The 17805-nt window shown below is 43.8% G+C and overlaps 5 protein-coding genes and 1 pseudogene across 5 annotated transcripts in view; 1 reads left to right on the top strand and 5 right to left on the bottom strand.

Annotated features, from left to right (window-relative positions):
- Window positions 1–17805, bottom strand: part of LOC109929682 (histone H2B 7-like) — an 823479-nt gene that overhangs the window by 632119 nt on the left and 173555 nt on the right. The gene's annotated exons all lie outside the window — the stretch shown is intronic.
- Window positions 1–17805, bottom strand: part of LOC125488138 (histone H2B 7-like) — an 844706-nt gene that overhangs the window by 653358 nt on the left and 173543 nt on the right. The gene's annotated exons all lie outside the window — the stretch shown is intronic.
- Window positions 2932–3375, top strand: LOC109926808 (late histone H2A.2.2-like). The gene has a single exon (XM_048621058.1). It carries the CDS (start codon window positions 2932–2934, stop codon window positions 3373–3375), a length of 444 nt encoding a protein of 147 aa, XP_048477015.1.
- LOC109926809 lies at window positions 10958–12009 on the bottom strand (annotated as a pseudogene).
- On the bottom strand, window positions 12117–12556 carry LOC109926811 (histone H4-like; the record flags this gene model as incomplete). Its single annotated transcript, XM_048620986.1, has 1 exon — window positions 12117–12556. A coding segment is annotated over one exon (312 nt), but the record flags the coding sequence as incomplete, so codon positions are not given.
- Window positions 12973–13866, bottom strand: LOC109926794 (histone H1-like). The gene has a single exon (XM_020526659.2). The coding sequence runs from the start codon at window positions 13831–13833 to the stop codon at window positions 13195–13197; it is 639 nt and encodes a 212-aa protein (XP_020382248.2). The 5' UTR covers window positions 13834–13866; the 3' UTR covers window positions 12973–13194.

Below are 17805 nucleotides of genomic sequence, written 5' to 3'. Positions count from 1 at the left end.
TGAGCATCATGAACTCGTTCGTCAACGATATTTTCGAGCGTATCGCGAGGGAGGCTTCCCGCCTGGCCCATTACAACAAGCGCAGCACCATTAGCTCCCGGGAGATCCAGACCGCCGTGCGGCTGCTGCTGCCCGGGGAGTTGGCCAAGCACGCCGTGTCGGAGGGTACAAAGGCGGTGACCAAGTACACCAGCTCCAAGTGAGATACCACATTGTACTGAGAAAAACACATCCAAAACCCAACGGCTCTTTTAAGAGCCACCCACAACTTTCCTGAAACAGCTGAACGAATTTAAGTTTAAAATGATTTTGGGTTTGTATTATTAATGTCCCTAGCCTTTGTTTTATATAAATGTTCTGGAAGTTAATGTGTGGTCCATGATCTTCTGCCGTTTATTTTACGTTGCGGCCATACGCTGTGTCTTTTCCCTGCCTCTGCAGAGCATAATTATTGCCACTTCGTCATTTCTCAGCAACTTCCATTTTTTCAAGTTCCTCTTTAACACTTGATTACCCCGGGAAGCAAAATTAACTTCGAATCCTATGAATAGAGTTTACAATCTACTTGTTTTTCTTTTAATTTCACAATGAACCGAGATAAAGCCAGAGCAGCTGCCGAATTACGATAGCAAGTGTGAAATTGTGCCTGAAGTCTGATCAAGGACAATAGGGGAGGGCAACTTCGAACTGTTGTTTTAAAGTGTGAACGCGATCACCCGGAAGAACATTGTGTGAGGTTTTGTCAATATTCGGTGTGCACTTGAAAAGTGAAATTTTAAAAAAAAGTGCAGAATGCAGTGCTTTTGTATTTTTTTTCTATTTCCGCTTGTTTCTAACTTCAGAAAATTCTATTCAGATGCAGAAATGGACGGATTCGAGTTGACTAGAGAATGCGATAAAGAAAAATTGTGTAAAGTATTGATTTGTAATGTCAATGTAATTTAACTTATAAAAGAAAAGTTAAATTGTTCATTGTTCTTCCTCTTTTGTACATGTTGGACGGTTTTTCAAACAAATCGCGGTCGGTTCTGAACCCTGAATTCCACCTGTGGCAACGAAAAAAAAGTGACCCCGTATTTGAGTTCCACGAATAGAAATATGTTGTGCAATCAGTTTTATTTCAATTTCCAAATCTCTCCGCGGGATTTGTTTTTTTTTTTCAAAATGCAGTATGTGGGGCTTTCTGCTGTCACTGAGAGGCTTTCAAAACGAACCGAGATCAACCGGAAAGTCTGATGTATCACAATAAGTTAGGGCCACTTTACAAAATTGCTTGAAGACAGTGCGAGTAGGAACTGCAGATGCTGGAGAATCCGAGATAACAAGGTGCAGGGCTGGATGAACACAGCAGGCCAAACAGCATCATAGGAGCAGAGAGGCTGACGTTTCGGGCCTAGACCCTTCATCAGAAAAGGGGGAGGGGAAGGGGATTTTGAAATAAATAGGGAGAGAGTGGGAGGCGGATAGAAGGGGGATAGAGGAGAGGATAGGTGGAGAGCTCGGGTGGCATCGTTGTGGCACTGTAGGAGGCCCAGGATGGACATGTCGTCTGAGGAATGGGAGGGGGAGTTGAAATGGTTCGCAACTGGGAGGTGCAGTTGTTTGTTGCGAACCGAGCGTAGGTGTTCTGCAAAGCGGTCCCCGAGTCTCTGCTTGGTTTCCCCGATGTAGAGGAAGCCACACCGGGTACAGCGGATGCAGTATACCACATTGGCAGATGTGCAGGTGAACATCTGCTTGATGTGGAAAGTCTTCTTGGGGCCTGGGATGGGGGTGAGGGAGGAGGTATGGGGGCAGGTGTAGCACTTCCTGCGGTTGCAGGGAAAAGTGCCGGGTGTGGTGCCTATTTATGCGCTCAGCCGGATGAACGTTGCCTGATGGCTTATCAATATATTGGGGAGCGTTTAAAATGTGAAATACAAAAACAGAAGATGCAACCTGCGGACTGGCGCTTTGTTTTATTTTGTTTCAGCCTGTTCTCAACATTCGGAAAACTCCATTCAAATCAGAAATGGGTGGATTCAATTAGGTCATGGAGTGAGATAGAAAGATGGACTGAAGTTTCCATTTGTAATCTAAAAGGAAACTAAATCGTAAGCATTTATGCATTATTCTTTGTAAAACGTCTTCCTCGTTTTGTCCATATTGGCGGGCTTTTTAAATCTGAAAGAAAACGGTTGATGATTTGGTGCCGGTATTTTTCAACGGTTTCCACAGTGAGGAATTTTGTTTTATTTTCAAATTTCTCCGCGTGTTCCCTCCGGTTTTGCAGAAAGCTACAAATGAGGCTTTCTGTTGTCGGGTGGAGAATTTCAAAGTGAACCGAAATGAAACGAGAACAGCTGCCGGATTGGCATAGTAAATGTGGAACTATTGTTGAAGTCTAATCTAGTGCAATAAGGAGGGAGATTTTAAAATATTGTTCAAAGCATTAATGCGCTCACCCGGACACAAGAAAAAGTAGTTGTGTCATCCTTTTCTCAATATATCTGGGTGCTGATGTGAAATAGAATCTGTGCAGGGAACAGATTTCGGCAGGGTTTTTTTTTGCTTCCGTTTATTCTTAAGGTTCGGGGAAACAATCCTTTCATGGTCACAAAGAGTCAGATTTAAGTAGGCTAGGGAGCGAGAGAGAGAGATTGTGTGAAGTACGTCGGTGTAATCTAATAGTAAATTAAATCAAATATGTATGCATTTTTCTTTGTTAGACTTCTTCCTGGTTTGTACATAATGGCGGGTTTTTGGAGTTTGAAAGAAAGCGGTTGATGACTTGGCGCCGGTATTTTCCGACCTCCTCCCCGGGCCCTCTTCGGATTGGTGAATGAAGCAGATATCTGATTGGGAATTGAAACGACATTAGGAGAAGCTAAACAATGTGGCCAATCATCAATGACCGCACCCCCATTCCTCCCGATGGTATAAGAGGCCGGAATGTGGGTGGGTTGCAGCATTTTCTGTGAAAGTGCTTGTGAGATTGTGGTTATGTCTGGTAGAGGAAAAGGCGCTGGTGGGAAAGCTCGCTCCAAGGCGAAGTCCCGGTCGTCCCGGGCTGGCCTGCAGTTCCCGGTGGGCCGTGTTCACAGGCTCCTGAGAAAGGGTAACTATGCTGAGCGTGTGGGTGCTGGAGCGCCGGTCTATCTGGCTGCGGTGCTCGAGTATCTGACGGCTGAAATCCTCGAGCTGGCCGGTAACGCGGCCCGGGACAACAAGAAGACCCGCATCATCCCCAGGCACCTCCAGCTGGCCGTGCGCAACGACGAGGAGCTCAACAAGCTGCTGGGAGGGGTGACCATCGCTCAGGGTGGGGTGCTGCCCAATATCCAGGCCGTGCTGCTGCCCAAGAAAACCGCCGCTGGGGGCGCCACTAAGAAGTGAAAATACCGGGATTAAATCTGACAACGCAAAGGCTCTTTTAAGAGCCACCCACAGCATCTGTGAAAGAAACTAGTCCCTCCCCACTGTCGGAATGACTTGTTTGCTTTAATTGTTTGATGTCAGTTTCAGTCCCGTTGTTATTGGATACTCTTACTGTCACTGCGTGTATGATCTAACATGAAATCTTTACTAACAGGTCACGTTCACGTTAAGAACGGAAGCCCATGGTGAGTGAAACGTTTATCATGAACTTATAGTAAATCGTAATTGTAATAGCGTTAGGACTGCATTATTTGTTCCTGCTCTGTAACGGCCTCTGACTTTAATCATCGTCCTATGAATGTATCTCTGTCTCACCGGTTTCATATTTCCGTTGATGGCATTTAGGAATACCCAACGTAGCAAGTACATTCAGTTTTAATGATGAGTGGTCACGCTCAACTTCACCTCTACGCTTTATTCTCGAGTACTTTCGTGAGCAGACTCCTCTTTCATGTCCGTCGAGAGGGGTCATGATAAAGGCCACAGTCATTTTCAGCCACTTCTTTTGGTTCAATTTGCTCTTTAATATTCGATTAGCCAGAGAGCTACAAGCCCCGTTGGGATGTGACCTGAGTTTGACCCCTGGCAAACAAAAGAGTCCAATCTTTAAATTCCACGAATAGGTACATTTTACGCTTACTTCTTAACTTTCAAAACACCGAGGGGTTTTGTCCGCTTGCAGAATGCTGTCAGCAAGGCTTTCTGCTGTCTATTAGAAGCTTTCAAAATAAAACCAGAACAACTGCCTGACTGCAACTCAGTCAAACAGCACAGAAACAGACCCTTCGGCCCAACCAGTCCATGCTGACCATAATCTCAAGCTGAACTAGCCCCACCTGCCTGATCTTGGCCCATAACCCTCCAAACCTTCTCTAATCATGTACTTGTCCAGATGACTTTTGAACATTGTGACTATCCATATCCGTCAGTTCCTTTGCACGTTCATTCGACACACAAACCACACTTAAAATAAATAGTTTTTAAATCTTCCTTCTCTTAACATAAAAATATGGCCCCCTAGTCAAAAAGTTCCCCCACCCTATGAGAAAAAGATACCTATACATTCAGCTTACCTACACCCCTCGTGATTTTAAAACTTCTATAAGTTCACCCCTCAAGCTCTTATACTCCAGGGGGAAAACAAAGTCCCAGCCTATTCAGCCTGTCCTTATAACTCAAACCCTCTATTTCCAGCAACATCCTGGTAAATCTTTTCTGAAGCCTCTCCAGCTCAATAATATCCTTCTGGTAACAGGGTGACCAGAACTTGAGATAGTACTTCAGAAGAGGTCTCAATAATGTCCTGTACAACCTCAACATCCTGTTCTAACTCCAATACTCAAAATTCTTTGAGGATGTGACAAAACACATTGATGAAGGCATAGCAGTGGATGTGGTGTATATGGATTTTAGCAAGGCATTTGATAAGGTTCCCCATGGTCAGTTCATTTGGAAAGTAAGGCGGCACGGGATTCAAGGAAATTTGGCTGTCTGGATACAGAATTGTCTGTCCAATAGAAGACAGAGGATGGTAGCAGATGGAAAGTATTCAGCTTGGAGCTCAGTGACTAGTGGTGCTCCACAGGGATCTGTTCTGGGGCTTCTGCTCTTTGTGATCTTTATAAATGACTTGGATGAGGAAGTGGAAGGGTATGTTAACAAGATTGCCAAAGATATGGAGGTTGGTGGAGTTGTGGATAGTGTGAAGGGCTGTTGTAGGTTGCAACAGGATGTTGACAGGATGCAAAGCTGGGCAAAGAAGTGGCAGATGGCATTCAACCTGGAAAAGTGTGAAGTAATTCATTTTGGAAAGTCAAATTCTTGACCATGTGGAGGAACAGGGATCTTGGGGTCCACATCCATAGATCCCTCAAAGTTGCTACCCAAGTTGATAGGGTTGTTAAGGCGGCGAATGATGTGTTGGCTTTCATGGGTAGGGGAAGTGAGAATAAGAGTTGGGAGTTAAGCTGCAGCTCTATAAAACCCTCGTTAAGCCACACTTGGAATATTGTTTTCAGTTCTGCTCGCCTCACTATAGGAAGGATGTAGAAGCTTTAGAGAGAGTACAGATATTTACCAGGATGGTGCCTGGACTGGAGAATAGCTCTTATGAGGAAAGGTTGAGAGAGCTAGGATGTTTCTCATTAGAGCGAAGAAGGATGAGATGTGACTTGATAAATGTGTACAAGATGATGAGAGGCATAGATAGTGTGGATAGCCAGTAACTTTTTTTTTTTCCCCCAGGGTGGAAATGACTATTACGAGGAGGCATAGTTTTAATGTGATTGGAGGAAGGTATAGGCAGATGTCAGAGGTAGGTTACAGAGGGAGTGGTGGGTGTGTGGAATATGTTGGTGGTGGTGGTACGAGTAGATTCAGATACATTAGGGACATTAAAGCAACTCTTAGAGGCATGTGGATGATAGTAAAATGTAGGGTATGCAGGGTAGTTTGATCTTAGACCCATTGCGGGTCGAAGGACCTGTACTGTGCTGTACTGTTCTATGTTCTAAGAGGTCTTAGCAATGAAGCCAGGCACCACGTTGTTGCAAACTTCAAAGAATTATATACTTGACCCATCAGGTTTCTGTTCCACAATACTACCCAAAGCCCTTCTTTTAATTGTACAAGCCCTGCCCCGTCTGTTTTTTTTTCAAAAAATACAACACCTCAATAACTCCATCTGCCACTCCTCAGGCCATTGATTCAATTGATCAAGATCTCTTTGTAATTTTAGATAACCTTCTTCACTGTCCACTATGCCACTAATTTTGGTGACATTTACAATATTACTCACCATGCCTTCTAAATTCTCATCCAAATCATTTCTGGAAGAGATAAACAAAAGAGGACCCAGCACAAATTGGAACGTAACACCGCTAATAACAGGCCTCCAGTCCAAAAAGTAACTTTCCACCCACTGTCTCCTGCCATCAAGCCAGTTTTGTATCCAATTGGTAGGCTCACCGAGTGCCATGCAATCTAACCTTACTATTTAGTCTACCATGCAGAACCTTGTCAAAGACTTTGTGTAGGAGCATACCCATCCCCATTACCTCGCTGCACGTCACCACCCTCACCCCACCCCAGCTAGAGCCAAAACTTCAGGAGGCAGACAGGATTCAGGCGACTGGAAGATGTTTATTGAAGAAGAAACCTGTTAAAGCAGGCGGAGGGCCAAGGGATCTTCCTCAATCTGGCCTCAATGTGAGAAGGCAATTTTTGCCTTAATCTACAGCTCAGATTGGAAGAGAGATCAATGACACACTCTGATTTTATAAGGAAGTACAGCATTTTTATATACTTTTTTACAATAATCAAGTGCAAAGTAGTCACTGTCCTTCCTCTCTAATCCAAATACCCAATCCCATGGGACAGCTAATCAATCATGGACGTTACTCGGGACAGCCCCAGGTTCTCATGAACTCAATGTTTACTCGACATTGCCATTGCTGGGCCTTGGGATCTTTCTGTGCATCCTATTAATTCACATTCCGTAAGTTATTAGTTATACTCCTGGTCTGTCCTTGACTTTTTTTAAATAAATCTCTTAGAGCTGTTTGAATCTTGTTATTCTTGGCATTGTGCGTGTCACCTTTTTCAAATTTAATTAATCCTTTTCTGTTTCCCACCATCCTGTATATATAAGGCAGTTACTTTTTAAGTAATAGCTACATGATTAATTCCTGTTATAAGATTAGTCATAAAGTGTAACGTTCTACAGCTACTTTTGCTGCCAGCACTTTGTAACTCATGACTTGGACCAATCTATCATGTTCAGTGTGTGAGTTAAGGCATGTCCTAAAGCTAAACTTTCACTTCTGGGTTTAAATGCTTTTTCCCCTACTGCTTGTATAATCTTTTGGTTGTATGTTGAAATCTACTTCTGTGATTATCAGAATAATTATTTAAATAGAACATTTTTCTTAATATTATAGTTTTAAAAAGCTAATTACTGCAAAGTATATTCAGTGGTTCTTTTTTGCAGCTGTTTAGGGAGTTAATCGAAGCTAAGATTTAGACCCTTGGTGCTATATGTTTAGTGGAGCAACATCCTGGCATTAATGGGACTGGGGTCATTTGTCCATTTAGGCAATCTCTTATCAAAACTGTCTCAGATGATGAGTTACAGGGCCTTTGTACAACATTAGGTAGCTCTGTATGCAGGTACAAGTTACTTTGTATGGACAGGTAGGGGTAAGCCCTACACTTTGCTAAAGTCCAAGTAAACAATGCCTACTGCTCTGCTCTCAATCATCTTGGGTACTAACGCAAAAATAATTCAATCAACTTTTGAGATAGGATTTCCCTCACACAAAACCATGTTGACTATCCCTAACTATTCCTTGAAAACCCCCACCTACCCCATACATGTGAATCCTATCTTTTAGAATCACCACCAACAATGTACCCACCACATAATTCAGGCTCACAGACCTATACTTCCGAAGCTTCTCCTTACATCCCTTCTTTAAAAGAAAGGTTCATAAGCCAACCTCCAGTCATGCAACACCTCACTGTAGTATTTAATGATATACATATTGCTGCAAGGGGTTCTGCACTTTCCTCCTTAGCTTCCTACAATATCCTCGGATACACTATATCAGATCCTGGAGATTTATTCAACTCTACACTTTAAGACCTCCAGCAGTTCCTCTTTTGTAATGTCACCTGTTTTCAAGATATCAATATTTATTTCCCAAGTTCTCTCGCTCTGTTTCTCCCCCCCAGCATTTTTTTTAGTAATTGTTCGTTTCCTATCCCTTCTGTCTTCTGATGTTCAATACAAAGACTATGTCTTTGATTTTAAAGAGCATTACTCTCTCTCTCGAGTCACTTGCTTGCTTTTACTGATCTTGCAGAATCTCTGGATTATCCCTAACTTTTTATTGCCAAAGCTATCTTGAATCCCCTCTTTGCCTTCCTGATCTCTTCAGAATGCCCCTACACTCTGTAGAGTTCCCTCACTATCACATCAGTAACAAGCCCTGCCCTATTACCGAAAAAAAGGTAATTTTTTTTCCTGTCTCCACACTCATTTGAACCCAGTTGTCTGTACCAACTAGGATTTCTTTTATATTCTCAACTTGAACCTCTATCTTCATTCATCCATTGATCCTTAATCCTCCCAGCCTCATCTTTCACTCTCACAGGAACATCATAACTCTGAACTTTCATGACACTTGTGAAAGGCTTCCACTTATCAGAAGTCTCCTTACCTGTGAACAGTCTATTACAAACTGACAGAACAGTGGCTCAGTGGTTAGCACTGCTGACTCACCACCAGCGACCCAGGTTTGATTCCACCCTCGGGTGACTGTCTATGTGGAGTTGGCACGTTCTCCCCCTGTCAGCTTGGGTTTCCTCTGGGTGTGCAGGTTTTCTCACACAGTCCAAAGACATGCAGGGTAGGTGGATTGCCATACTAAATTGCCCATAGTGCCGCTGGGATATGTGGGTTAGATAGAGGAATGGGCCTGGGTGGGATGCTCTTCAGGGGGTGGTGTGGACTTGTTGGGCTGAATGGCCTGTTTCCACACTTCAGGGCTTCTATTACATGACTTTTGAAAGCACTTGTCTCATACCATTAATATTTGCCTTACTTCAATTAAAAACTTGAACTTTCGTTGAAGGATTCCCTTATTCAATAACTAGTTTACAACTAATAGAATTACAATCATAGACCCAAAGTGTTCCCGCACTGTCACATCAATCACTAGCCCTGACCAAATACTGAAGAAAAGGTTGTTGTTAGTCACTAACAGTCCCCATTAACAACTATTCACCCTCCCAGCCTGATCATTAGCGACTCCTTTGTCTGTCCAACTGTCTTTCTCTCTTTGGGCTGTATCCTATCATTTACTCCCAAGCCTGCCCACCTCCCTATTTTCTGCATATAAACTGAAGTTTGCCCAGCTACCATCAGTTCTGAGGAAAGGTCACCGGACCCGAAACGTTAACTGTTTTCTCCTTCAGATGCTGCCAGACCTACTGAGCTTTTCCAGCAACTTTGTTTTGGTTCCTGGTTTACAGCATCCGCATTTCTTTCGGTTTTTAACTGAAGAAAAAAAGGTTTTTTTTCCCCCCCCTGTCTCCACCAGGAATATTTAGATGTTAAAGAAAATTTTCTTGAACACAATTAGCAATTTCTTCACGATCCAAACCTCTGACACTATCTTAGTCACGCACAACGTTTGGAAAATGGAAATCCCCTAATACAACCTTATTATCCTTACATATGTCTGAGGTCTCTCTACATTTCCGTTCCTCAACTTCCATCTGACGATTATGGGGCCTATATATATAATCGCACCAAAGTGATCATTCATTTCCTTTTTCTAATTTCAACTCATATTTTCATTGGACAACTTTTAAGAAATATCTTCAGCAGTTACAGCAGTAAGGTGTTGTGGACCTGCTGGAACAAAGGAGGGAGGCTTTACAATAGTAGTGAAAAAAATGGTGTCCCTATCAATACACCCACCAGGAAGCACGTTCATGGAATCCCAACACAGCAAGAAGAGACCATTTTTGACTGATAGAATCTGAACCAAAATTCCGAAAAGCATCTACACAAGTAGGAATAATGAACATTGGTTGAATAAGGTTGAGGTTCAAAGCTGAAAATAGAAACAAGAAGGATACTAGATATAGAAAATGGGGTTTAAATTAATCTGTCGGACAGGATAAAAAGAAGTGTAAGTGCATTCTGAAGAGGGAGATCAGGAGGGCAAAGAGGGGATATGAGATAGCGGTAACGATAATCCGTAGAGATTCTACAAATTGATTTAAAGCAACATAGTGGCGAGAGGGACGGAGAGAAGCCCCTTGTGGAATGAGGGAATCAAATTGTGTGAACTACACATTTTGTATTTTCAAATCAATTAGTAAGTACACTCGCATTCTTCTGCGTAATACCGCCTCCTGCTTTCTACATGTTGATAGGATTTTCAAATTTGAATGAAAGCTTTCAATGATTTGGCGCCGTTTTCCCCGCGCTCCTTCTCATCCATGGTCACAGTTACAGAAAAAAGAAACTGCAGATGCTGGAATCCAAGGTAAACAAACAGGAGGCTGGAAGGAGAAGTGGAGGAAATGCCAAGGGAGGCAAAGAGGAGAGAGAGGTTTTACCACGACTTTCTAATCTTCTGCACACAGGGAGCCCGTACTTCAATTATGTTCCGTGATCACTTGAAATGTAAATTCCAAATTTCACTGCCGCTTCTTCACTTTCCATGTCTGTTTTTTCTGATGAAGGGTCTGGGCCCGAAACGTCAGCCTCTCTGCTCCTATGATGCTGCTTGGCCTGCTGTGTTCATCCAGGCCTGCACCTTGTTGTATCAGTCCGACGCACTGGTTTCTCAGTGAGATGCAATTCCTACAGTTACAGGTGAATTAAAGCGGTGCAATAACAAGACATAGAAATATAACAAAGAAACGCACGTCATTGATCAGTTCGGCTCTTTCTGGATACTTTAGCGGCTCTGAAAAGAGCCGTTGGGTTTCTCGGGGTTAACATGCAGGGCGAGGTACGCTCCGTTTAGGCGCGCTCCCCGCGGATCCGGCGGGCCAGCTGGATGTCTTTCGGCATGATGGTGACTCGCTTGGCATGGATGGCACACAGGTTGGTGTCCTCACACAACCCCACCAGGTAAGACTCGCTGGCCTCCTGCAGGGCCATCACGGCCGAGCTCTGGAAGGTCGGTCTTGAAGTCCTGAGCGATCTCCCGCACCAGGCGCTGGAAGGGCAGTTTGCGGATCAGCAGCTCTGTGGATTTCTGGTAGCGGCGGATCTCCCGCAGAGCCACCGTGCCGGGCCTGTAGCGATGAGGCTTCTTCACTCCGCCCGTGGCCGGAGCGCTCTTGCGGGCCGCTTTGGTCGCCAGCTGTTTGCGGGGAGCTTTCCCTCCGGTGGATTTGCGCGCTGTCTGCTTGGTTCGAGCCACTCTCTTCAATTTCCTGCAACACACTTATAGGCTACTGCTATCAATGCTGAGTTTGTTGCGGTGTTGCCAATTTAAGGGAATGAAGAGCCCGCCTTAGAGCTGGGATTGGATACAGTCCCGTCCCTCAACCCACTGAGAAACAGCTCCTGGAGGTACAGAAAAGGAAATAAAATAATTGTTGGAAGCTGAATGGTTAACTTGAAATGACAGTTGGTCAATTTCAAACAGCCCGCCGATTTTACCCTCGCACACCTGAGATTAAGGTAAATATTTAAAGGAAAAATAAAGTCCGACGACGATGAAGTCTTCTACTTTGTAGGATTTTTAAAAAACCTAGCTTGCACACAGCGCGACGGGACACGGGATTATTGTCTGATCTGTCTGTAACAGGCAGGAGAAAAGCGCGCGGTTTAATGCAGCACAAACTGATCAACCGAACGTGTAACCGCCGTTAATGAATCCAAACAATCCCGCTGATTTAAACATAATAAAAGCAAATATAGTGTACACTAATAAAGTTACGTAATCTCAATTTATCGGCACATTTTTATTAGGCCCAGTTTATAATTCGTCCGAAAACAATTTGTCATTGCTACGTTTAGCAGCCAGATGGAAAAAAACATACCATTAAAATATCTGCAGGCATCCCAGAATCAAAAATGAATCAGATATCATTCCTGGAAGGGTTAATGAAATAGAAATACTGGAATATGTAACATTTCGCATCTGGGCAGAATTACAAGTCGCGATGTAAGATAACGAGCTGTAGTACACCCTCCCGATATGCTGCCTTTCCCCGTCCTCAGGTCTCCGCCCTCAATCGGAGGATTTGGGTGGCTCTGAAAAGAGCCTTTGGGTTCGCTGGAAAAGGGTCGATTTGCTCAGCCGCCGAATCCATAGAGAGTGCGGCCCTGGCGTTTCAGAGCGTACACCACATCCATGGCAGTGACCGTCTTGCGCTTGGCGTGCTCAGTGTAGGTGACCGCATCCCTGATCACACTCTCCAGGAAAACCTTCAGCACCCCGCGGGTCTCCACGTAGATCAAGCCCGAGATGCGCTTGACCCCACCACGGCGAGCCAGGCGCCGGATGGCTGGTTTCGTGATGCCCTGGATGTTATCACGGAGTACTTTGCGGTGCCGCTTCGCTCCGCCTTTTCCCAGGCCTTTGCCTCTTCCAGATATCACGCTTCTTCAATCCAATCGCTGCCGAATGAGACCCGAGCTGCCTCACCTTCCTTTTTTATACAGCCCGCCCCGACCTGACTGAGAAAGAGCTCACACAGAGTGAGAGGCGGCCTGGATAGTTAAAAAGTGACAGCAGAGAAATATCCAGCTCCGCCTCCAGCTAACTCCCGCCCCCAACTGGATCTGGAACTAAACCTTTTCTCCACAAGAGCAGTGAACACAACGATCAGCAGAAAATCTGCAGACTCGAGCTTCATGGTCAAAGATAATAAAAACAGGAGCTTTTAAAAGTACTTGTGATACAATTAAATGACCATTTCCCGGCCTTTCTCAACAAGTCAACACGGTTGCTTCCATTTCAATGTCAGTTTCTATTCCTTCAGCTGAAAGAGAAAATCATTGTTTGGGAATTGTGTTGCGAAGCAGGGTTTCAGGGCCAGTGTTACGAGTGTTGGGGGGGTGCTGGGTGTAAATCCGGTAGAGAAATGGGGACGAGTTATTCACATAAATTAATATGTAATTTATCCCTGCACTCGGAGCTAGGACAGGGATCATTTGATCCGGGCTCAGCTCTTTCCTGAGAGATGTGGGTGGCTCTGAGAAGAGCCTTTGGATTCAGAAGGTTACATGTTGCACAGACTGCTTCATTTCTTTGCTGCTTTCTTGGTCACTTTCGCTTTGGGCTTGGCCTTCGGTTTACGCGATTTCGGGACCGGTTTTGCGGCCTTGGGGCTCTTGGTCTTTTTCACCTTCTTCACGGGAGTCTTTTTCTTAGGCGCTGCTTTCTTCACCGCTTTCTTTGGCGTTGCTGCCTTCTTGACGGCCGCTTTCTTGCCTGTTGCTTTCTTGGCTGGGGATTTCTTCGCTGTCACCTTCTTGGCCGTTGTTTTCTTCACGGCTGGTTTCTTGGCGGCTGCTGCTGGTTTCGCCTTCTTTCCCACTTTTGCCTTGACTGGATTCTTAGGGAGTTTGAAGGAGCCGGAGATGCCTTGGCCCTTGACCAGAACCAGGGAGCCTTTCGCCAGACACCTCTTGATAGCCATCCTGATCTGTGCATTTTGCTTCTCCACATTGACCCCGCTTCTTTGCAGTGCCTTCTTTACAGCGGCCAGAGACGTCCCCTTCCGATCGCTGCTCTCCCCGACAATCTTCACAATCCGCTCGCCCAACCCGGGACCGGCTGGTTTTTTCCTGGGAGGCGCTGCCTTCTTCTTCTTGGGAATCTTGGGTTTGGTGCTGGCGGAAGCTGGAGGAGCCGTTTCGGCGGCTGCACTGTCGCTCATGTCGAGAACTCTGCGCTGAATCTCTCTCTGTCAGACTGAACTGGATCAGCAATGAAGCTGCTGGTGGCGGCACTGAGCAACTTAAAGGCAGCGAGCGGACGGCGCGGAGACAACCTGACCTCAACTCCCTGCTCCTGCTGCCTCTCTGTGTTTCTCTATCGGCCAAAACTCTCCAATTCCTCTGCAATTCCGCATCTTCAGATAGCCAGGCTCGATCGTTCCTGACTCTGACACGGGAAGGTTTGCGGCCAAAACGTTTTGTCTCGAATTGACGGCTCCGTTGTCGAGTTAAACGCATTTTGCTGCTGCACTGATCGCGCTCTCTGAGCTGAGAGCTGACATTATCGTCACTTTTAGACTGAAATCTTAATATCAACAAATACATTGACTTGAATTCTACCTTTGGAGTTTAGTGGGGGAGCAGGGGGATAATCTGAATTGAAAATCTTATTGATTTGAGCAAGAGGGACTCGTAGATCCCACGTTACGAAAGAACGCACAAACACAATTACATTAGACTAACCCGCCCGCCCTTCTCCTAAAGTCTCTTTGACACAATATTCACAGCCACACAATCACAGGCGAGAAATATCACCAAATGTAAATGTGAAAGGATACATTTTCTCCTCCTCTCAGCCTTTGCTCCGATATCCAGGGAGTTAGTTGTAGTTTTTCTCCTCAGTAACTGTTAAACTCTCTGAGGCTTCTGCGCCGGAGATTCGCTCTTCTGCAGATTCAGCAGCAAGAGCCAATCAAATGGTTTGAAGTTATATTGATCGCCCAGATCACTATTTTTCATTCCGGTGACAATACTCAACATCGGTTCTGGGAATCAACAGACATAGAAATATAGATAACAACAACTGGACCTAACCAAACGGCCCATGAAACCTCTCCTCCCACTCATCATGAAAATGGCAGATCATCCAATTCAATAGCCTGTGTCAGTTTTTTTTCTCTCATATGGAGTCATACAGCAAGGATACAAACACTTCAGTCCAACTCGTACATGCCGAATATAATGCCAAACTAAACTAGTTCCACCTACCTGCTCCTGGCCTATTTCCATTCAAAATTGTCATAATTATATACTTATCCAAATGTCGTTTTAATATTGTAATTGTAGCCAGCAAAAAAAACAATTTCGTCCGGAAGTTCATTCCACATGCGTCCATGCTCTCTGTAAAAAAAAAATGCCCCTCGCGTCCTTCTTTTTTATTCTCTTTCCTGTCACATTAAGAATGTCCACCGTGGTCTTCCATTGCCCCCATCCCAGGCAAAAGACAACTACCGTCAACTCTGTCTCATCCCCCTCATTATTTTATAAACTTCTATAAGGTGACCTCTCAACATTCTATGCTCCAGTGAAAAAAAAAGTCCCAGCCTATCCATCCTTTCTTTATAACTCAAACCTTACACACATGGCAAAATACTGGTGAATCTCTTCCGAACCCTCTCCAGCTTAATAATATCTTTCCTCTGACAGTGCAACAAGCACTGGTCACAGTATTCCAGAAGTGCCCTCACCAATGTCCCTTCAACCTCAAAGTGATTTCCCACCTCCCAAACTCAAAGGACTGTGAAATGAAGGCAAGCATGACTTCTTAACCACCCTGTTGAGATGTGATGCAGACTTCATAGAATGCTAGGTCCCTCTGTTCTACAACACTACCCAAGGCCCTATCATTAATTGTACAAGGCCTACCCTTGTATGTTGCACCAAAATGCAAAGCCCTGCATTCATCCAGATTAACTCCATCTGCCATTTTGCAGCCCATTGAGGTATTTGATCAAGATCCATTTGTAATCTTAGGAAACCATCTCCACTTACTGCTGTGCTACCAACTTTGCCATCATCCAGAAACATTTTTACCATGCCTTCTATATTCTCATTCAAATCATTGAAATAATGACAAACAAAAGAGGACCCAGTATCACTCCTGTGGAAAATCACTGGTGACAGGTCTCCAGTCCAAAAAGCAACCCTTCATCGTCACTCTCTGTCTCTTGACATTAAACCAATTACACCTTGATTCCCTTTGGCCACAAGTGCCTCACCCAACTCCTTTTTGAAATCATACAATGCGTTGGACATGGCTAATTTCTGTGGCAGAGAATTCCACAGGCACACCACTCTCTGAATGAAGAAAACTCTCACTTTCTGACCCTAAATGGCCTATCTATCTCCTAAAAATATGACTCCTACCATCAGGAACATTCTTCCTGCATTTATATTGTCTAGGTCTGCCGGTGTCTTATAGCTTTCTAAGAGAATCCTTCATTCTTCTGAATTTAAGCACATATATTCACAAACAATTCAATTTCTCCTTCCATCACAACAATATGCACATTAAAACTGCCTTTATAGTAACACCATCCTTCCTCAGATAAAGAGGTCAGTATTCCAGATGTTGTCTCACACATACCCTGTTAAATCGTGGCAATTCATCCTTTCTCCAGTACTCAAATTCTCTCTCCATGAAGGCCAACATACCAGTTGCCTTCCTCAATGCCTGCTGCACCTGCATGCTTAGTTCAGTGAAAGGTGTATGAGGACACCCACGACTCATTGCAAATTATACTGTTTACATTAATCGGCATTCAAAAAATGAACTGCCTTCCTTTTATTTTGCTACCTTACATTTATCCACATGATATAGTGTCTGAGATGCACGATTCGACTTCTTCACAATCACTGCATCCTCTTTCAGAGCTGACCATCCGACCCAATTTTGTGTCAACAGTATATCTGCAGATAGTACATTCAGTTCCCTCATTTAAATCAGTGTGAGTACATTGTGAAGAGCTTTGATCCTAAAACTGATTCTTGCCATGACCCCTAGTCACTGCTTGTCATTGAGAAAAAGATCAAATCATTCCCTATATGTGTTTCCTCTTATCCAACCGTGTTTTTTTAAGTCATTCTCAAAGCTCTGCACCAATCCCATTTTCTCAATTTTAACATGATAATATCTGATGTGGGATTTTGTTAAAAAATCTTTTATAAATTAAAATTAACACCTCTGCTTTACTCCAGTAGAGTTGTCAGGTTTGGAACATAGAACAGTACAGCAGAGGAACAGGACTTTCAAATCCATACTGTCTCTGTCTGATCCTGACTTTTTATCCAAATTATCTGCAATAAAATTATTTCTTTTCCTGCAGGTTGTCTGGTCTAAAATTCCAAGTTTTTTCTCTACTTTCCTTTTCAAATAGATTGCTTACATTAGCTACCATCTAATCTTTGGAATTTATTGTAGCGCGTATAGAGGTTTGGAACATGACCAGCAATACATCCACCATTTCTAAGGCTACTGTGTTGAGTGCTCTGGGACATAAATTATCAGTCTCTGGTATTTCCCAGCTTTCAATCCTATCAATCTTCACAACATTATTTCCTGAATAATACTGATTTGATTCAGTTGCTCCCTCTCACTAAACTCCGTTTTCCCTAACATTCCTGGCGTGTTTTTTCCTTCCTCATTTGTAAACATAGAACAACAGTAAGTATTCAGTTGGATAACCATTTCCTTAATTCCGCATAATGGATTCCCCTCTTTTTTGATTGTAAGTGACGTATATTTGTTTGTACCAACCTAGTTTTATCTCCATTTTCCTTTTTCATATTTATCAATATATTAACAGTTGTTTTTTAATGGCTTCTGCAAGCTTACTCTTTTCCTAATTTTCTCTTTCGTATTCAAAACATTTTTCCCTTTCTTTCCTGATTTCGAACTGTTCCCCAACTTCAGGGGCTTTTTTTTTCTTTCAAGCTCTTTTTCTTCTCAATTTGTACACCTCTTATTCGGATCAAAAACTGTGTTGAATAGCCCTGTTAAACGACAATTTTGTAAACCGTAAAAAAGAGCATCTTCCGTACTCACGAATCCATCAATTTAAAAGGATTTGGGCAGCTGATGTGGAGGAACACCGCCTTGATATCGGACAAGTTCCCCTCCAAGTCACCCATAA

The sequence above is a fragment of the Rhincodon typus genome, unplaced genomic scaffold, assembly GCF_021869965.1.
Source record: "Rhincodon typus isolate 14 unplaced genomic scaffold, sRhiTyp1.1 hic_rhity00000051, whole genome shotgun sequence".
Classification (NCBI taxonomy): Eukaryota; Metazoa; Chordata; class Chondrichthyes; order Orectolobiformes; family Rhincodontidae; genus Rhincodon; species Rhincodon typus.
The sequence above is the reverse complement of the archived record's forward strand: the minus strand, read 5'-3'. Positions and strand labels throughout refer to the sequence as shown.

Coding starts and splice junctions, on each gene's coding strand:
- LOC109926808 (XM_048621058.1), top strand. CDS start 2,932: ATGTGGGTGGGTTGCAGCATTTTCTGTGAAAGTGCTTGTGAGATTGTG.
- LOC109926794 (XM_020526659.2), bottom strand. CDS start 13,833: ATGAGCGACAGTGCAGCCGCCGAAACGGCTCCTCCAGCTTCCGCCAGC.